Source organism: Amblyomma maculatum, chromosome 11 (genome assembly GCF_055883805.1).
Source record: "Amblyomma maculatum isolate TAMU_Amacu chromosome 11, ASM5588380v1, whole genome shotgun sequence".
NCBI classification, from domain to species: Eukaryota; Metazoa; Arthropoda; class Arachnida; order Ixodida; family Ixodidae; genus Amblyomma; species Amblyomma maculatum.
In genome coordinates this window covers 117,961,168-117,981,154 of record NC_139354.1, presented here as the reverse complement: position 1 = coordinate 117,981,154, position 19,987 = coordinate 117,961,168, and the positions used below count along the sequence as shown (strand labels likewise).

Sequence of the window (19,987 nt, the reverse complement as noted above, 5' to 3'; positions counted from 1 at the left end):
TTTTGCCATTTCGTTCAAATCGTCATCAGCCCTGTTTCTCTTTTCAGGACCACAAGGCGAACTGCCCGGAAAAGCTTGTCATCTGCGAGCACTGTGGCGCCGATGGCCTGTTGCTAGGAGAGGTGGGCTTTGTTACATTACGTCGGCTCTCAGTTTCTCTCTCTCTCCGTTGCTCAAAAACTTTGAGATCAGCTGAATTAGGCAACTCTTATGATTTCGAACACACCATTGTTAAAACTGGCAATTCCTGCAATACCTTAGCTACTGGTAGAAACTATGATGCATGGAGAATGTAACGCCACATGACGGATTAACATTAATAAAGAAAACAATGCTCAGGTGCTCACTGTAGAGGCACTACATCGATATTGCAAAATTGCAGTTTCACTGAAAGTGATTCCGACAGGTAGTGCGCAATAATGTATAGTTGTAGGATCCTTTACACATCTGTTTCCCACACAGTCTAGGATGTTTTATACGAGTGACGATCGCAGTCTTCAGTGAGTTAAACACGCGCTCGCGACAGGGCAAGCATATCTCCATTGTCTTATGAAAGCGTCTAGTTGTCCGGGCTCATGAAGCTGTCGTCGTCATCCATCTAAAGGAGATGCCTCAAACGCACTTGGTGATCCCGGATTATTATTTGCAGATTCTGGGTTCAGTTCTAAGTCCTCGTTACCACTTCATCGGCCCATGAGGTGTTTTATGTGAAAGGAGGTTGTAGTGCAAACATGCGGATGGTATGGAAATTTGTTAAGAAAAATGGGCCTGCAGGCTCAACCATTTTAGTCATGGTTTGGTAAGCACCGCGCGAGGAGTTCAAGGCGGCATTGTAAGCGGGAGTAGGGTTGCGGAACTTCGGGCTTCCAGAATTCCACTCACCGTGACGAGCTTTTTAGCGAGAACTTGGAGAACTACGGACATGAACAAGTATGAACAGATATGAAAGACCAGAGGATTCGTGAGATCTGATAAGTATAGCGACATATGTAAAAGAACGAAAGTACAATACGCAACGCCCATAGCGGCTCACCATGCAGAAAACGCAGTGGTTTTAGAAAGCACAGAAGACGAAGAATATTGTCAAGAAAGTTGACCTTTGCAATTAAATATTGTATCACTTGAAGGATACACATGCAATATACCACTCCGTAAAAACCAAAAACGAATTTTTGGGTGAGTTTACGACCAGATTATGTCGCTGTGGATAAACGTCCATCATACAGGCTAATTCGGTTATATTTAGCTGTAGAAATGGAATCGCCATGTGCATTTTAAACGACTTTAGTCGGCGTGACTCTCTTTCTAACAGCCGAAGTGATGTATCATTATGGTCTGATATTCATCATTATTTCGAGCGTAAGTAATGTATTAACCATTTCGTAATGACTAGAATGCGTCGTCAACGTTGCAACTATGAACACGGGAAAAAAATATGACCATAGAAAAAACACACGCAAAAGGCAGCCACAATTATCAGGCTTAACAAGACCACTACTACATCCATATGCTTGGAACCGGAGGGAATCGAACAGAAATTTATCTCTCTCCAAAACGTGGGTAATTATCATAAAGCGTCACCTGCAGTACTTTTTCATCGTCTAGTCATCAGAAGCCATCTAGGCAAAACAGGAGTCAAATTTACTTGTTTCAGGTATGTCGTGCGAATCCTTCAGTGACAAAGTGCGATCAGAGATTTATTTCGTTTGTACAGCGCCATTTTATCTGATGTATGCTGCCCTGCCGTAGATGCCATGTGACGTCATCCCCCACCATTTCGTGCGTTGCCTTCAGCTACGACCCCTGGTGTATAGTATCGAGAACAGAGATACGACAGCAACTGACCGTTGGTCCCGTTGAGGCAACAAATGCTGGGCATTTTATCTGAGACAAAATACAAAAATATTATGGCCAATAAATTCGATAGATGCGGAAGAAAGGCGGTAGCGTCCTTCTCGGAATTCGCTTTTTCTTTTGTCATTGCGCAGCTTAGAACTTATACTGTATCACAAGACCAATTCCGCTATTTTAACTACACTAATTCACTATATTATTGCTATAACTCAATGGCTGTCACCAGTAACTGAAGCGCCATTACCTAGTTGGTGTAGCCCGTGTTTCATTATGGCCGATGTTTCATTATAGCCATTATTTCGTTGTAGCAACGTTTCATTATCACTTATCACGGCGCCGTCGATGCCGCACAATGTTCGCCTTCATCATCATCATCATCATCATCATCATCAGCCTGACTATGCCCACTGCAGGGCGAAGGCCTCTCCCATATTTCCCCACTTAACCCGGTTCTGTGCCAGCTGCATCCACTTGACCCCTGCGAACTTCTTAACTTCTTCGTCTTCATGGAACCGCTAATGCTTTCGCATCAAAACTGGCCTGGACATGTCTGCTCGTATCGAGCTTGGAATAATAATATTCTTGAAGTGGGCATTGCTTTTGAGGGGGGTAGCGGTTACAGAGCGATTTTTATTGGTAGAGAAAGAGGTGGTTTCAGGGTCCCATTCATTGCCTTGCTGACACGGGTGTAGTCCAGGTTTTTATTTTCACTTCTAGCTTTCTCGAATATTCAATAATCAATGTGTAATAAATACAAATCAAAACACTGCTTTAGAACGTATTCCAGATTTTTCATTCGCTGTTTACGACGCATATGTGTATTCTTTTTAGCTACTGTGGATTTTTACGTTGTGTATAACAGTTTATTGTATACCCTCCTGGCGATGATAGGAATGCGATTTTGGCCTTAGAGGGTGCACTTAAACTGTCACTCAAGGGCTGTGAATGATCATTGAGAAATGTATCTTTGTTTTTTGCCTTCCTTTCAGTTACCTCTGCATTATGAAGAGTGTGACTTGAAGCCGTGGTGTTGTACGATGAAGGATTATGGATGCACGTTCGAGGTGGGGTTCTTTCGAAATCGACATACTTTCAGAAAATTTTTGTGGTCAGCAACACAAAGTGATGATACGTGCTTTAACCTAAGCTACATAGCTCTTGAGTCTATAACTTGCAGGACATTTCAGGGCAACACCTTGGAAGAATACCTGTGGTAGACATGTAAGATGTCTGCTGTTAAGACCGGACTTTAGACTTTATATTTAACAATGTGAACGTCTTTTACAATAGGCCTTTAGGATTATCGTTTACCGGCAAGGAGATATGAGCTCCGTTTCTGGAAGGGAATAAAGAAAAGCGAATGTGGACATAGAGAACAAGGTCCTTCGTATGAGAGCAGAAAGTTGTCCTGAAAGCGTCATTGCGCGCAGAATCTTTGCAAAAGCTGAAGCTGCCGTTTTCTTTCGTGGTAAGTTCTCTGAGCAGCAGGGGAACATCCTGGAAGTGCGTCGCGGCCTCTGGTTTGAGGAATATTTTACGTATTTTCGCACAAAACCGTGCGTAATAAATAGCAATAAATCGTACGCTGAATGCAATGATTGAAATAGAGTGAAGCCATTGGATCACTATACTAAATGTGTTTGGTTTTACCGAGTTGTTCGCACGATCCTTCATACAAGCTGTAAAGAAAAACTCATATGAATAGTATTAGCGTAAGCTTCCGGCGCTATTTGAACAGTACTCACAACACGTGTACCGTTCACAAGACACTCGATAGATTACTTCTAGTATGTGCGGAATATTAAAACCCATTCGCAGCACGAATAAAATAACGACAGGAAGAAAACACACAGGACAGGACAAATGCTAGCATTCGTCCTGTCGTTGTTTTATTCGTGCTGCGAATGGGTTTTGATATGGATCATTACCAACTGGCCCAAACATCGGTGTTATGTGCGGAATAGTGGCAGCCAGCATACTTTCATCATGAGCGATGCTCTTAGCGATGCTAGTCTTTTTGAAAAGATCGGCTATGTTGTGTTCACTTAGCTCAACGTAGCTCCGTTGCTGGCCGATTAGAATCCTGTCATAACTTTTTCATTGAACTCTTAATATTGCTCAAGAAAAAGAATTAGGATCAGATTTAGCAGATGACGCAAATGGACGGGTCGGAACAATGCTTTCGCGCCTGCTGCAAGCGACCATATACTAGAGGCCTTTTGCATGCTCAGGATTTCTCTATCGGCGCATTTACTTTTTACACAGGGTCCCAGAAAAAGCCTGATGGAGCACCTGACATTTGAGGACCACATCCACATCATTGTGACTCATTTCAAGGAGCTCTCCGTCGTCAACAAGGTGTGTTCACCACTGGGAATACAGTTTCACCACGTGCCGGTGCGGACGCGCCGGAGCACACCATTTTCTTCTAAAATCTTTGACGCGTAGCCTAATTAAAACTTAGGCGTGGTGTGCGCATACCGGTAGCAGACGCCAATGCCGTTTCACTTCGGCAAATATTGTTTTCTTAGTTCCAGTGCAGCAGGTGTGATTTTATTTTGATCGGGAAAGCGTGCTCCGTTTACTTATGTCCGCATTTGTATGGAATGTTCTCTAAAAAGCGAATCAGAAATGTATAATGAAGAAAAGAAGGATGTGCCGATTTACAGCTAAATCGTTTTTTCCCCACACAGCAGGGATATTCTTGTTGCTTGAAATTGCTGCGTTCTTCTTAAAGAATATTAAGCTTGCGAGAGCTTGAACATCTGCCAGCTGATTTTTTTCTTCAATTGCTCGGTACTAAACTAGGTCAACTGTTAGATACTGTTTAAGATGCAGCTTGCTAATCTTTGCCATAAGTTTGGGAAAAATATGAGCATAATCATTTAACATCAGCTGATATATTTTTTCCTTATTTCACTGGCTTCTATCCATTAAAAACTTGAATATAACGCTGAGTTGCGACATACGGTTTTATAGCTGCCGGCTTAATTGAACAATAATTAATAGGCATGTTACCAAAGTTGTAACCTCCTGCACACAGCCATAGCAAATGTCGCTGTTAACTTACACGAGAACTTAGAAGCGGAATAATTTCAGGAGTAGTTAGTTCCTTGCGGTTTTGCGGTACGCTTGGACCCCCACATTTAATTTAGTGGGCGAAAACACCCACAAAATTATAAAATCAATAACGTTCCTTCCAAGGGTGGTGGTGATGTTTTTAGCCTAATTAAGGATTTTTAATGGGCCTCTACGAACCTTCTTCACTATTATTTTTAGTCGCTCAAATAATCCACCGTCTCACTTACCGATGCCAAGTTAACTTCTTGCTCTTTTCCACATTTCCTGGATTTCTAAGCTTCAAATTAACTGGGCCGGCTTGCACGATGAAGTCCGAGCTAAGTCCAGACTTAAATGGTGTCTTTAGAAAGACCAAGCTTATTTAAGACGGCTCGTGTTCCGAACGTCGAACGCTTCGGGTTCATGTTCACTAGAGTGGCTTCCCAGAACGGCCTCAGCAACCACTTGGGGCATGTTTCCTCGTAACACAATCTTAAGCCGCAAAAAGCAATGGCACGGATTTTACACAACGCAAAATTGACGGAATATGTACATCTTACAGCAGGGACAGTGCCAGCGCATCCCTGTAATTCCCTAATTTCTCTACTTAGACACCTGGCGTCCTTGTGTCTTAACTAAGACAGCACTAGAGTCATAATCATACAAGCGACTTATTCAAGTCAGGACTGAAGCCCAGTCTTGACTCCAGTCTTAAGCGGCCATGCTAGTGGCCTATTCTTTAGACTCCAGTTAAGTCTGGACTTAGCTAAGACAGTCTTAAGATTGTTTTGTGCAAGCGGGCCAGGTACCCTCCTGTACCGTATAGCTAATGGCCTAATATTTGATAGTAATATGCTGTTACTATCACTGTCTTGCATGCGCGAAGGGGAACTGTTGTGTGGAGCGTCGAAGTTCTGCCGCTTGCATTATTTCATCAAGAACATAGCGCTGACCTCGTAAAGCAAAGCGTTTCTCTCCAATTATTCGGAATATATTTTCATTTTTGTATGAATTTATTATCTCAAACTTTTGCAACTATCCTGTACGTGCCCCTACTATCTGTAACGTAAATGGAGGGTACAGGTATACGCTAAATAAATAAATAAAATAATTTTATGCGACAGCGCTGAGGGACCTTTTCTACTTACCCGTAGTTGTCGTTATCTAAAAATCACAAACATGCCTAGACAGGTTGGCAGGTGACATGGCCGAGATCTGGTCGGCAGACTGTGTGACGTCACGAACGTGTCACACATGGGCGAGGTGGCAGAATCTCATTTCGAAGGATGAGATGCGAATCCAACCCGGTAGCCATGGATCCCTAGTCAGACAAACGACGCTGGCCTTGTGGTAGAGCATCCGCCTCGCATTCGGGAGGTACGGGGTTCGATCCCCAGTGCCGCCGGGTACCCACCGGTTTCCAATGGGTACAAGATTTCCCCCGGCCTGGTGCTCGGCTCTTCTGGGGTGAAATGCTTGGGAAAAGGGTCCATGAACCAAAATGGTGGTTCAAGAAAAAAAAAGGGCCACATAATGGGCTTTTGCCGCACAAGGCGGATTTATTGTTGTCCGATGGCGGAACTGATCACTGCCACATCGGAGCAACTATTTGGGACCTATGACTTCTTTCCCAAACATTTCACCCCAAAGAGCAGGGCACCAGACCGGGGGAAAGCTTGTACCCATTGAACAGCCGGTGGGTACCCGGCGGCACCAGGTATCGAACCTGGTACCTCCCGAAAACGAGGCGGATGCTCTACCACAAGGCCACGCTTCGGTAAAAAGAGTTTAGCTCGCCGAACAGTATCCCCCAGGCTTACATGGGATCGCCCAGGCCGAGCCCTTTCCCAAGAGCTAAGTCCCACAAAATGGCGGACACCCACGCCGGGGACCGCTCTTGTCCCAGTTTACGTCTGGTCATCGCCGAGCTGAAAACGAATCCTGCAGCTCTCCCAGCGCGCGTGGCGGACTTGTCAACTACTGCCACCGCGTTGCTCGTGTTGTGGGTCGTACCCACGTGCTCGGGCAGGCGGGATCGCAACACCCGTGGTGCACTCCCATGACGTGCACCCCTGCCAGACGCCTTCGCGCCCCCGACTTCGGTAACTCTCTTCGTGCTGCGCTCCACGCGAGAGCCCGATTCTACCAAATTTTGTTAAGCGTCTTGGATTGGACGCCGGCCCCGTTGCAAAACTCTTTGGGACCTACCGCCTACGTACCGGAAGCGCAAGTGGATGCTTCATCCTCCACCCCTCTGGTCTCACAGCGGTACTACTGACAGACTCTCAGAGGGTGCTTGCACCAGTTCTGCTTTCGCTTCGTCTTCACTCTCTCAGCCTGCTGAGACGCCCGAAGGCCTCAGTGTTTCCCAGGACGGCCCTGGCACGCCGGAGGGGGAGTGAAGACAGTCTCTAACAGCGCCCCCATGCCTCCTCGCGGGCTGGGTTACACGGGGTTGCCCCTACCCCTGATGACATTAGTCAGCGGGGATTCCCCCGCGGCGTCCATACATAGAGACTTAGTCGGCACAGCCCATCCCTGGACTGCACCGGCGGGTGAACAGACTCTTATTTCCCCGCTACGAGGAGTGGTCACCTCCAACTCCAGCGGCTTCCACCTTGGATTACAGGGAGTTGGGAGCTCCCCAGCCTTATTCCTAGTCCCGTTTATCAATAGGGTACATCATCGGTAAAGGCTGTCATTTTTGATGGGCCCCAGCGTAGCAGTTCCTAAGCCCGAGAATCTACCCCGCTTTAGCGGGGTAGACTTCGTCAGAGTGCACAAGGCTCCGAGGTTCCAGTCGGCCGTCTGAGCATTCACCGGCGTGGCCTCTCTCGATTGCAGGAGCGCGCCATTGCTCCCAGCCTTATCCCTCAGAGCTTCATCGCCAATGGTTGCACCCCTCTCGGTTACAGGAGGACGCAGCCCCTCCCAGTGACCAACCAAAAGTTAATCCACCCATCATCGGGAAAACTGCCTTAGTTTGCTCGATGACAAATTAATGCCACCAGGCTGACCTGTCCCTCTTCATCAGGTCACAGCTGAGTCCTCTCCGCTTCCGCGGAGGGCTCTCGGGTGTCTGCTCACCCGTGTTGTAGTCCCGCTCCAGCCACCCAGAAGCTTGGATTTACGGGCCCGCGCCAGACATGAGCCTAGCTATGGGAGGAGACCTATGCAACACAACTCCGTTCCCTTCTTCTTGAACCAACATTTTCCTTGAACATTTTCTTGAACCAACATTTCCTTCTTCTTGAACCAACATTTTGGTTCATGGACCCTTTTCCCAAGCATTTCACCCCAGAAGAGCTGAGCACCAGGCCGGGGGAAATCTTGTACCCATTGGAAACCGGTGGGTACCCGGCGGCACTGGGGATCGAACCCTAGTCAGACAAACGAAGATGAGAAACGAAAAACGACCAAAACAGAAATACACATGATTAACAATCATGTGTATCTCTGTTTTGGTCGTTTGTCGTCGCTCATGTGAATGTCTAATGTGAACGTTTAATGTCTAATAAAACTTTTTCTGAGCACATGGTATCACACATATTCTCTACAACATTTTGCGAGCTACTAGAATATGTGAACGATAGTTTGATTTACGGAGCTTAACGTCCCAAAGCGACTCAGGGTACGGAACACTCCGTAGTGGACGGCTCCGGAAATTTCGACTACCTGGGATTAACATGCACTGACATCGCACAACACAGACGCCTCTCCGTTTCGTCTCCATCGAAACGCCGCCGCCGCGAACTGGATTTATTATGTGAAAAACCACCCGACATGGGCACGGTGTGGCGCTTTAACTGATCCTTACGAATATGATTCATTTATGATTAACAATCATAGATGAAGAAAATAGGGAATTAACTAGTATTGAAGTACGTATACGCAAACGGTTTGATTTGGTTTATGGGGTTTAACGTCCCAAAGCGACTCAGGCTATGAGAGACGCCGTAGTGGAGGGCTCCGGAAGTTTCGACCACCTGGGGTTCTTTAACGTGCACTGATATCGCACAGCACACGGTCGCCTTGCTTTTTACCTCCACTGAGAAGCGGCTGCCGAGGTAAGGATTCGATCCCCCATCCTTGGGCACTCCAGTCGAGCGTCCTAACAACTGCGCCACCGCAGCGGGGCATGTACGTGATTAACGGTTCATGATGGGAACCCCACATGGCTCAACGCTGTAGCGTCATACCCTATTATTCCCCAAATTTGTTGTTTTACTGCTGCAGCACTGCTATCCGCATTCTCGCAAAAAGCCAATGGCTGAAGGCAATAGGACATTTGACATTTCCGAGGGACTTGTGGTGGCCACAGAACAATTGTGACTGATATGGCGCCTCTCCTTTTGCTTTAAATCTATTATAGAATGCCGGTTAACTTTGATGCGTGTGCGCGACTCTCTCCCCTGATGGGGCTGGTACAGGTGGGTCACCGCCGCTTGCGGCGGGTGCTAGCCTGGCACCGAATTTTTATCTGTTGTAGGCCGTCATTGCACACGCCACCGCTGGTGGTGAACGACGGCTGTTGTTGCGGCGCGCGTCTCTTTCCTTCTTGCTTTTCTTTCTTCTCTATTTTCTCTTCTGTCTGCACGAGGCAGCGGAGGTGGCTCAGCTAAAGAGCCAGTAGCAGGCCCGTGCATTTTATTTTCCTTCTTCCTACAGCCACAACAACAACTTCGATGCGTTCAACGGAACGCTGGTTGTGTTCGAAAAGGGGCGCGCGGTGTACCACGTGTAGCAGCAACGCTCAGGCTTTCGCATTTCTCCACTGCAGATTCTGCAGTGCTCTCGGAAATTTTTAGTGCTGCATCACTTACTGCCCGCATTCTCGCAAAAGCTCTGAATCCGATTTGACCTTTCCAAGGGACGGATTACAGGAGGAGGAGGAGGAACACAGTCACATCGGTCACATCACACAGATAACCTGCACGTGTTTACGGTATGGTGCTGACAGGAGAGGAAGTCTGCAACGCCTACTGAAGGAGAAGAAAGATAGGGCGGGGGGGGGGGGGGCGCGGAACGCTCGGAATGTGCGAAACCGGTTGAGAAGCGAAATGGCTTCTGCTCTAAAGCTGCGGCGCAGGGAGCAGAGGGCAGCTCGCCCCGCTTTGCATTCACTGCTATGCGCTCTTGACTAATTTCTGTCATTGCTCTGCGTCTGGGCTTAACCGGGGCCATCCTGGTTGTTTGACGAAGAGTATTAGAGACATTTAATTTAGCGTTGTCGCTTACCGCGGCCGTCTACCGCTACCGCACCGTGTCAGCACAGCACGCGCTGATTGGCACCTGCATGCGGAGTCCGCCGGAATTTGGCAGAAACGTGGCGCCATCTGTCGCCCCCAGGGTGATCTGCGCATGCGTACTGACGCTCACGCGGTAGCTGTAGACGGCAGCGGTAAGAGATAGCGCTAAACTAAATGTCTCTATTCCGCGTGTTGTGACGGGAACAACAGCGGGCAAGACGACAGCGGCAGTAGGAATCAACGGAGGTCTATGTCTTGGTTAAGAGACAGAAACATGTGGACGCACGGAGGCAGTATGTACAGAGAAAAAAAGTCAGCAAGAAATCGTTAAGAAGGGTAATAAAATAGTTGTAGAGATCTTGTATTTCAAAATTATATTCTTTCGGAGGACGCTAAGGCCCCGTCAAACTTCTTCACTGACCATGAAATTGTGTTCGCCAAACTATAGTGCAAAGTGTGATTTGTATCCAACGCCATCGCTATACAAAGCGTTACTTTAAGAAGATCTTGTCTGTGAAGCATATGCAATGCGTGGTCTGGAAGCATGGCCGGCTGATTAACACAGCAAAAATAACTTTTAATAATTGAGACGCAGCAAACGCAATCCTGTCAAAACGCCCTGCTGTTGCATGGTATTTCGTGATTAACTGAGTGAAACCTTCTGTATTGTTATACTGGTTTGTAGTCCTTTATTTAAAATTATTCCTACAGTTTATTTTCCAATATCTCACTCTGAACATCTAGTTTCCAGGCTACTTTTATGTGCTTTTGCTTCCCTTTGCCTTTATATTTACCCGCGAAAGAGCGAAATATCTTCTACCATGCTGTAACGCATGCTTTATCGAAATAGGTGGCTGAAAACTTTGGACACGCGTCGTTGCTCCTCAGTTTACATCTACTGTACTGAGCTCTGTTTTGCACATCGAGCGCTTGAAGCGTTGATCAGAACATGACGCGCTGGAATTAATCTTTAGACTTACTACCATTTTGTGGCAGACCTCAGGCGCGCAATATTGATTCTAATTCCTGTACCTTTTTGGATATCGGGGATCACTTCGTGGAATACATAAACCACACTTGATTTATAATTAATTTATAATTAGCTTTTCTAGTTCTTTCTTCTTCTCTATTTTTCAGGTGGTAACTTCTAATATATCGCGCTTAAGTTATACATATGTTGGTCGCGAAACCAGATTACAGCGAAATGTCAAATAGGATCGCACTTCGCCAATAATTAAACTCAACTACAAATGTTTTCGTGCTATGACTTAGTCAGGAATCCTTCGTCATGTTTTCCGCGTATATGCACCTGTTGTTATATTACAGGAGAGCTATATTATCGGCACGCGTCTCTCCTGTTAGGTAACTTATTTGCTTCAGGGATAACCTTCAGCACGACAATACCTCTCTTACGTGGTCGACAAAACGGTAAATCCTGGAAGGATAAGCCCAAAATGCAGTGACGATAACTGACATTTCTTGAGCAAGCCTCCTTTAAATATTTATTTTCGTTTCGCCTTTTCTTCGCTGGCAATTCTTTGGCACATAGTCTCGATTGCCGGTTCATCTACTAATTCACTAGTTAATACTTTCGTAAGGACCAGTCGGTGAGGCATCATGGAGAGGAGCAGAGCAAGAAAACATGGACAGAAGTACACGCTAGTCCTATTTTTCAGTGTGTTCTTGTGTCCGTGTTTTCTTGCGCTGATTCTCTCCATAATTCACCAGCTACACGCTCTTCTTTTGAGATTTGCTGTAATAGGGAGTGATTTACGTTTGACGCAGTTTAAAATGTAGAAATTTCATCCTCAATACTGACTTTCTAGTCGGAGCAGGCCAATGCCTTGTGATATTTGTTATTTACTAATGCCCACAAACTTACAGGTTAGAGATCACAATCAACACTGGGCCAGTGTATGTGCACGGGTTCCTGGAATGCAGACCTTTACCTGATGTATTTTTGTTATTCCTTTGTTATGTTTCGCCACCAGTCACATAGACGCCTATTCTGTCTTTCCGGGCACGCGAATGAATGTTTTTGAATAAATGAATGTTTATGCCCCCTCCCCAAGACAGGGCTGGTATTAAAAAATACGAAGAGAAAACCATTCTTTTTTATTTCATTGCCTGCACGACCTCTTGACTGAGCACTTGTAAGACAGCTGAGGTTGCGTGGTTCATTTGCCTGTTTGTATTAGATCTTACAGGTACGACGTTGTCTCATCGGTGTTGTGAAATTGAGAACGACATTTTTGTTCACGATATATGTTGAAACGTGCCGTAATATTATTTCTTAAGAAATGTCGCTAAGTTGCCAGAGCGTATTTGTACATTCTATTGACGACGCAGTCAAATTGCTTGCCCTTAATCTAAGTTTTTGATATCATTACAGGAACAACAGGAAGAGATTGGACACCTCAACGTGCAACTTGATGCGCTGACAAAGGCAGTGAAGGTAACTTAACTAGCATGTGTTTGCCCAATGGCTTGACGTAAAATAAAGATGGCGATCGCCTTTACAGCATGCTTAAAATGCTGCTATTTTAGGCCTAAAATAGTAATCTTCTTACGAGAATGAAAGGAAAGCTACCTCGGATACAGATTATTAAGCTCTAAAATATTATCATAGGATATGGAACAAAATTCTGATGTGTCACACTGAGTGGTAGTACTAAATGACAACTCCCAAAAAATTACTTGATTTGATTATACGGTGCCAGAAAGCAGCATTATTTGAGAGCGGTTGGATCAGTGCTTCTGTCTTTGTGACATATAAATTGTAAAATACCGTTATGCTGCTCCTTTACTGACACGAATTGTCCCATACAAAACATCACTTCAAGCGACGTGGCTATTCCAAGTGGCTGCAATTTTCGGTGGAAACAGAAGAAAGAAGATTGCAGGCACAACTTTCACGTTTAGAGTTCTTTAAGCGCATGGTAGAAAAACAACCGCAGGTTTGTCGATATTCAAACTCCTCGCTTATAGCCAGTATTGGCGTCCTGTAGTGGGGTTGTCTTAAGTAATATGACTTTGTTGTGAGAGGAATTCATGTCGATTCTCAGCCCTCGTCATTTCTCTGGTCACATGTGACGGAGATGAGTTCATTCTGCATATTTGAAGGGGTTTATTGTCGGGTAAACCTCCACCAGTCTACGCCTGGCTGGCCAAAAATGTGCTGTACAATTAAAGTTTTTCACCTTAAGATTTCACAGCCGCTTCAGTAGTAAGTTGAAATAGTTAACAAAACGGGAACAAGGTACAAAATGTAACATGTTCCTTGAAGCTTTAGAACAAAGCACTGCAAACATCTACATAAGATGCACTGAATGCAGGTAGAGTGCATTTAAAGCAATCTTTTAACCTCGCAGGAGGGTAATCGAAGAGTGTCCACAACGCTGCAAACCATCAGCAGAGCACTGCACGTAAGTACTCATGCGTTGGCATTATAAGCCTCAGGGTGAAGAAACGCCGTAGTCCGCGGTGTAGTGTTATGCAGAAAGGAAAATCCTTCTGTCCAGTTGTATCACAGAGAAAGGTCAAAAAGTGGCTGCTCCAGAAGAACCACTCCAAAACATGACTTTACACTGTTGATAACGACTAGCGACTACATTTTGCTACATAAAAAATAAACATGACGCATAATGACTGTGCTAAAATAAAAACTACTACGAGGGGCACAGAAAATGTAAGAAAAACTTAGAATAACATAGTTAAGATGATACTAAGACATGGCTAAACAAAATTGACCTTCACTGCAGACTGAGCAAAAATGGGAATAACTAGGAGTGACTCAAATTTGCACTCAATCAGTAGTATGATCTGAAAAGTTGAGCAAATAAGCTTGAATGAGCATATAGAATTACATATCAACATATATAAAAAGCATTAGAAAAAATAAGCTGCAGATATGTAATTGAGCAAGGAGAAGATTAATTCTTATGCATAGTCATCTAATATTGGTAGTCAATCACCTTCATAATTTACCGTTTCATGTATCACGCTCATGCGGATACGTCAGGCAATGTATTCGTTTCGAGAAAAGAACTTATCATAATTAAAAAAAAGCACGATACTGAGAACCTCACCACTCAGCAGCAAGCCGACTTTCCTTTTGTGATCGAGTCGAGGATGTAACTTCGGTCAGATACTTTTGGTCATTGGCACATCGCCTTGCTACAAAAGTCTCTTCGTCAACGTGTTTCATTGCAGTAATATCAGAAAAATGAAAATACTTCAGTAAGAGGGGAGCACATTTGTAAGATTATATAGTAAGATTATAGATAGATCATATCTCTTTTTACAGCAAAGGTGTGAGCAACGAAACAAGTGTTTTATGTGGCGATGCTTGATGAATAAACGATTTGAGAGTACATAAGGGGAATAATAGTTTAAGTGTCCAGCAGCAGCATTAGCAAGCACATTGTTAACTAACGAACCATGGAAGGGCTCACAGCCATTATTTTGTGCGACAAGGCCCTATGCAACTTGCTGGAAATGTGATTCCAACAGATACAACGAAGTGCTTATGATGGAGGGCAGCGGGCGGGAGGGAATGAACAGGACTAGCAAATAGTTTATATACGTGGCGTATGCAAGCACATTGCTGGCATTAAGCGTTCTCTGCAAATATCCTCTCGCTTTTCTTGCTTTCAGGCACAGCAAGAAGAAAACCGAAAGTTAAAAGCAAAACTGGACGACCTGTCAAGAATGATTGAGGTAAAACAACTCCTTGTGTGTTCGCACTGCATGACAGCTTGATTGTCGAAGTTTATTTATCGCATGCGCAGAAAAAAATATTAAGGCACCGGCACTCGTTCACGGTGTAGTTAAAGCAGCGTAGCTTGCAAGTTACGGCATTGAAAAAAAAGAAAAAAGAGCACATTTGGACAGTAAAAATGTTAGGTGTAAAGTAGTCAGGTTGGAATGGCACAGGAAGAGGAGAATTGCAGAAAAAAAAATCAGCCCAATGTCCTGCAATAATTTCACCAGCGTTTGAGTTATTTGCGCAGTTTTTTTTATTTATATTCAAGGGCGACAAAGGTTCCAGATGATAAAAAGAATTCTCAGCACTGAAAGTCAACAGCAATGAGCAGATATGCTTGTCCTATGCTCCAGAAAATAAATTCTCGAAGTTTACTGTAAAGGCACTGCATTTATTTTTGGGGGAGCATTATATCGGTCCAATGATCGCCTCCGTAGATATACTAGTCTACGAGCTCACGAGGATGCTTTTATGAGTTTTCAGTTCTGCGCGATAAATTTAGTGAATGAAGCACCATGACACTGTAGCGCAGGCAGTACGCTATATACGTCCATAACCTGATGTTTAGGTCTAAGATAGTACCTAGCACTTAAAAGCCTTTCTAACCTCGCATCTGAAATGCAGATGGAAGGTGCTTTCCGTTTGCAATAACACGAGTATTGTCCGCCGGACGTACACCCTTGTTGTAATGGGAATTTCGATGCTAGATTGTGTGGTGCGAAATTTCGATGCCACTCGGAGAGTCTAGCAACAGGAGGCATTGTGGTGGATGCTTCTTTTCCCTCGATTTCCTGTCTTCGCTTTCCCTTCGTTGCCGAAGTCGCTGTCAGGACAGACGTCCTGTGCCCACGGCCGCCGCTGACGACGACGATCGGATTTGATGGTTTATGAGGTTTAACGTCCCAAAGCGACTCATGCTATGAGAGACGTCGTAGTGTAGCGCACCGGGAATTTCGACCACCCAGTGTTCTTTAACGTGGACTGACAATGCACAGCACATGGGCGCCTAGCTTCTCGCTGCCACAGAAAAGAGGCCGCCAAGGCCGGAATTGGGTTTAAATAAATGTTTTTTCCTCCTCCTTCTCGGTCCCGCATCCTCGGGCACAGTAGTCGAACGCCTAAACACTGCGCCACTCCAGCGGATTTCGTCGAGCGCGCCATTGCATAGACCCCTCGCTTTAAAACGTGCTTCAAACAAAATTATATCAACAGTACACTTTGTGTGTGTGTTTTTCTGCATAGGCGCTGTTTAGTCTCAGAGACAATTTCAGGAGCGTCATTATTAAGACTGGTGCAGGCAAGATTGTAGAAAAAAAGAACAGTTGGAATTATTAGCTGAATAAATTTTTGTGGGTGGTATGTTTATAGGACAAAAATTAACTAGCGCAAGCGTCCTTTATTGCAGAGTTGTTCTGCCTTTTTTTTCTGCCCCATCAGACTCAAAAAATGTAGGCGAAACAATATAGCATGCTTGACGTTCTGAAGAAAAAGAAATGGTTTCAAAATGCACGACGAAGGTTTTCACCACATTCAACATATTTACAGTTTCAGGGATGTTTTGAACTGTATGGTTGAAAACCACACAGAGTGGCTTGGGGAGTTTCTACCAAGGCTGTACAGGAAGCCTTTGAGCTCATTTGCTCTGGCGTTACATTCACGGTACTTTAATCAGAAATCTCCCTCGTTTCCTTGATAGCCTTGAGAATGCGATATGATTCAGCACGGAAAGTTGGCGAAAGCATGCCATTGTGTTGTCACATGACCTCGATGTACTGATGGGTGGATGAGGGGGGGATGCTAAATGCACTGATTAAGCAGTAGAACTCTGTCCTTTGGATTGCAACAGTGCCATTCCCTGTGATAATCTCTCACTAACGTCTCGCTGCTGCGAGAGTGCAAGAGCTGTTGCAATAAAGATTACCCTCTAAGCAGTTGTAGATTTTCAAGAGTGCATAAACTTGTATCGAATAGGTGATGCACTTTTTTTTTCAATTCAAACAGTACTCTACTCAGTGCACTGTTATTAAGATGGACATATCACACTTTTATTTTGGCAGCAAAAGACGATCCACCCGATTCCGAGTTCGAAGATGGACGGCACTACGACAACGCACCATCGGATTCCGGGGGTGAGTTATCGTTTAACTCCCAAGCTGTGTAGGGCAGTCGTTGTGTGCACGAAAGAGGTACCACAGTCTTGCCGAAGGTCCAAGGAGAGTTATTAGCTAATACTCGCACTCTGGTAGTATGAACTGAATACCAACACAAACTTTGATCAGAGAACCTTCAAGTCTACTCTTTTTGCCTCCAGCGAAAAGCGGCCGCCGAGGCCGGGATTAGAACCCGCGTGCTTGGGAACAGTAGATGAGAGCCCCAACTACACTGCCACCCCGACGAGGTTGTCCATCGATAGGCTGAGGCGATGTTTTCTATGGGCATTTGCGTGAACAAGCCCCAGGGCAGATAAGGCGTTCACTTTTAGCACCTTGGAGGCACTCGGCACTGAATGCGGATATGATGATGGTTCCTGCTTTGTGCGGGCTATATGATAACGAACTCCAAGTGTGGAAACAAGGTATATAGTGTGCTCGCTACAACTAACGTATCAAAGATCTGCTTTCCATTGCTTCTGTGTTCGTTGCATTGTGCTCCGCTGAATTAAATGTTGCTGTTTCTAGATGCTTCATCTCACTGTGGTTCGGAGTTATCAAACGTGATATATATCACACCGGTAGGTGATGAAAGCGCTAGAACTGACAGCGTTTTGTACTCAGTTATGCTTGGCGCTCGCGATCTAATATGAGGTTGCAGATGCATATTATTGGAAGTTTTTGAGGCGAAGGTTTGCTGCGCGATATCAAATTTCACATCTAATAATGTTCGTGAAAGAACTGCCCTCAAGAGCAGTGTGGTTGCAACAAAAATGCTATACAAATATTCGTGATTTGCGGAAGCCATCGGCATAAAATGCAGTGCTCGTTTTGAAGGTCACAGGGCACGCATTTCGCCAAAAATCAAAAACCTACCAAAACACGAGAAATCACTGGTACACGGCTGGCGATTAGCTGAGTTGGACAAGCGACAGCCTCGGAGAGGCCTACGTCCCAGGTTCGTAATTGCGGGGACCATCACATTTTTATTGAACAACAAAAATTTCTGTCGAAGCTCTACTATACCTTTCCCTTGTAGCTATGCTCGAGTGGATGATGATGGTAATGAATAATACCCCGTAAGTAAATTTTCACTGCCTCTTGCAACCCCTCTCAATTTCGGACCGCCCCCAGTCATGACCGTTTGCATTTTAATCACGAGTTTAAACATAGTGTTGGCTTCTATGTTTAGATTTAGGTGGAATTGGGTGCCAATTGTTTATATTGGAAAAAGAACAGTTTCTAAGACGATGCTCATCACAGCCATACGCAATAATGGTTTTGCTCTCAGGAAGGAATGATTTTGTGGATGTTCCTAAACTGAATATCGCGATGCTTGCGTTAGAAACATCTTATAACTAAAAATAAAATTCTTTTCAGTCATGAACTCATTTCTTTTCAGTCATATTGTGAGTTGGGGGATCGAGCTTTATTGATATTGCTAACAATGGGGGGGGGGGGGGGGGCTTTGAGGAACGACCACAGGGAACGTTGATGATGTGGATGAAGTTTATGATAAGTGCTCACAATATTGAAACAAAGTTGTTGTGAAACTTTACGCCAGCGGTAAATCCCGTGGCATTTTTGACAGTCACTGGCTTGACGAAGGATTAGAATTTTATAACAGGTGTTGGAAGCCGAGGCGTCAAATTTTGACTGCGGGCGTTTTTATACAGGTTAGATGCCAGATGACGAAAGGCCACATTTTGAACGAGGATAATATGCGTTACGATGTTTTTCATTGTACTGCTTTTTTTTTGCCGCTTAATTCCCATGTAGTTCTCATTCAAAAAGAAAAATTCGAAGCATTACGACTGAACATTCACGTCGCAGCTAATGCTGTATACAGGAATAGCGTCTAGCAAATATTGCGCGACATTCTTATAAAGCCTGTGCTTTCTGCAGCTATTTCTATTTGACGGTTTTTGATTAAGCGTGCGAACTAAGAAAAAAGTTAGCTGTTCGTTTTCCCCCTTGCAAGTAGTCCATACTAAATGTTCTAAACGCTCATTTAGGTGCCATATTAGGGCGAAAAAAAGAACATTGTGAGCAAGCAACTGAGAACACCTTAAGATTAAACGTTATCATCATTAGTGGGATCTTGCGACTAGAGTTAGCAAGCATATAAGTCGAGAAATCCCGGCCTTTAGGCTCAGGTTCCACTGGCGTGTGGTTTTTCGGCGTGTTCTTAAATTTTGCAGCACACAAGTTGTGTATAGTGGCTCAATCGTATAGACGACTCATGCTATCCTTGCTGTATAGAGTGCTTTCGAATGTAGGCAACTGCGCATTCAACCTTGCGACATTTTTTGGCAGGACGGCACCATCGAGAGGGTCACGTATCCGCGGTTCGTCGAAGCCGGGGTCGTGTCGCGGCCCGTGAGCGCCCGTGGCACCTCGTCCTCTTCAGCCGCCGCCGGTGCAGCAGTGGGCATCCCGACCGTGAGCATGATGGCCCCTTCGTCCACCCGAGTGGGCCGCCAACACCACAGCACCTGACAGATGCCCGGTGGTGGAGCGCAGGCCTCGCACCAGCACCATCTCCACCACCATCACCACCACCAGCATCAGCACCAGCACCCACACCAGCACCCGCCAGGCGCCGGTGGTGCGGGTCCTTCGGGACTCTGAGGCACTGCGGGCGGCGACCTAAGGAGCCGTCGCTCGCGTCCCTTCTTCAGCCCATGCTCATGCAAAACAAAATGACGACGGACAGGAGAGACAAGGGGACGAGCGAACTCTTGTGCGAGTGTGTGTGCGTGTGTCTCGTTGTTGGCCTCGTTCTGGCCTGGCGCCTTCGAAAGGTATACAGCGGGGTCGGTGCGGTGGTGGGTGCGTGCTCTCGGAGGGATACCTCTCTGGTGATGTTGGCTGATTGTTGCTTTGCTGCTGAATTCGAGTTCTGTTTA

General features: G+C 45.3%; 1 protein-coding gene across 1 annotated transcript in view; it reads left to right on the top strand.

Moving 5' to 3' along the window:
- The window catches only part of LOC146174837 (TNF receptor-associated factor 6-B-like), a 29,086-nt gene extending 9,509 nt beyond the window's left edge, over window positions 1-19,577 (top strand). The window contains exons 4-11 of the mRNA XM_084585694.1: window positions 48-122; window positions 2,844-2,918; window positions 4,120-4,212; window positions 12,556-12,618; window positions 13,535-13,588; window positions 14,820-14,882; window positions 16,986-17,057; window positions 19,395-19,577. Coding sequence (XP_084441820.1) covers window positions 48-122; window positions 2,844-2,918; window positions 4,120-4,212; window positions 12,556-12,618; window positions 13,535-13,588; window positions 14,820-14,882; window positions 16,986-17,057; window positions 19,395-19,577 — 678 coding nt within the window. The remainder of the gene's footprint in view (window positions 1-47; window positions 123-2,843; window positions 2,919-4,119; window positions 4,213-12,555; window positions 12,619-13,534; window positions 13,589-14,819; window positions 14,883-16,985; window positions 17,058-19,394) is intronic.
- The last annotated feature ends 410 nt before the right edge of the window (window positions 19,578-19,987 follow it).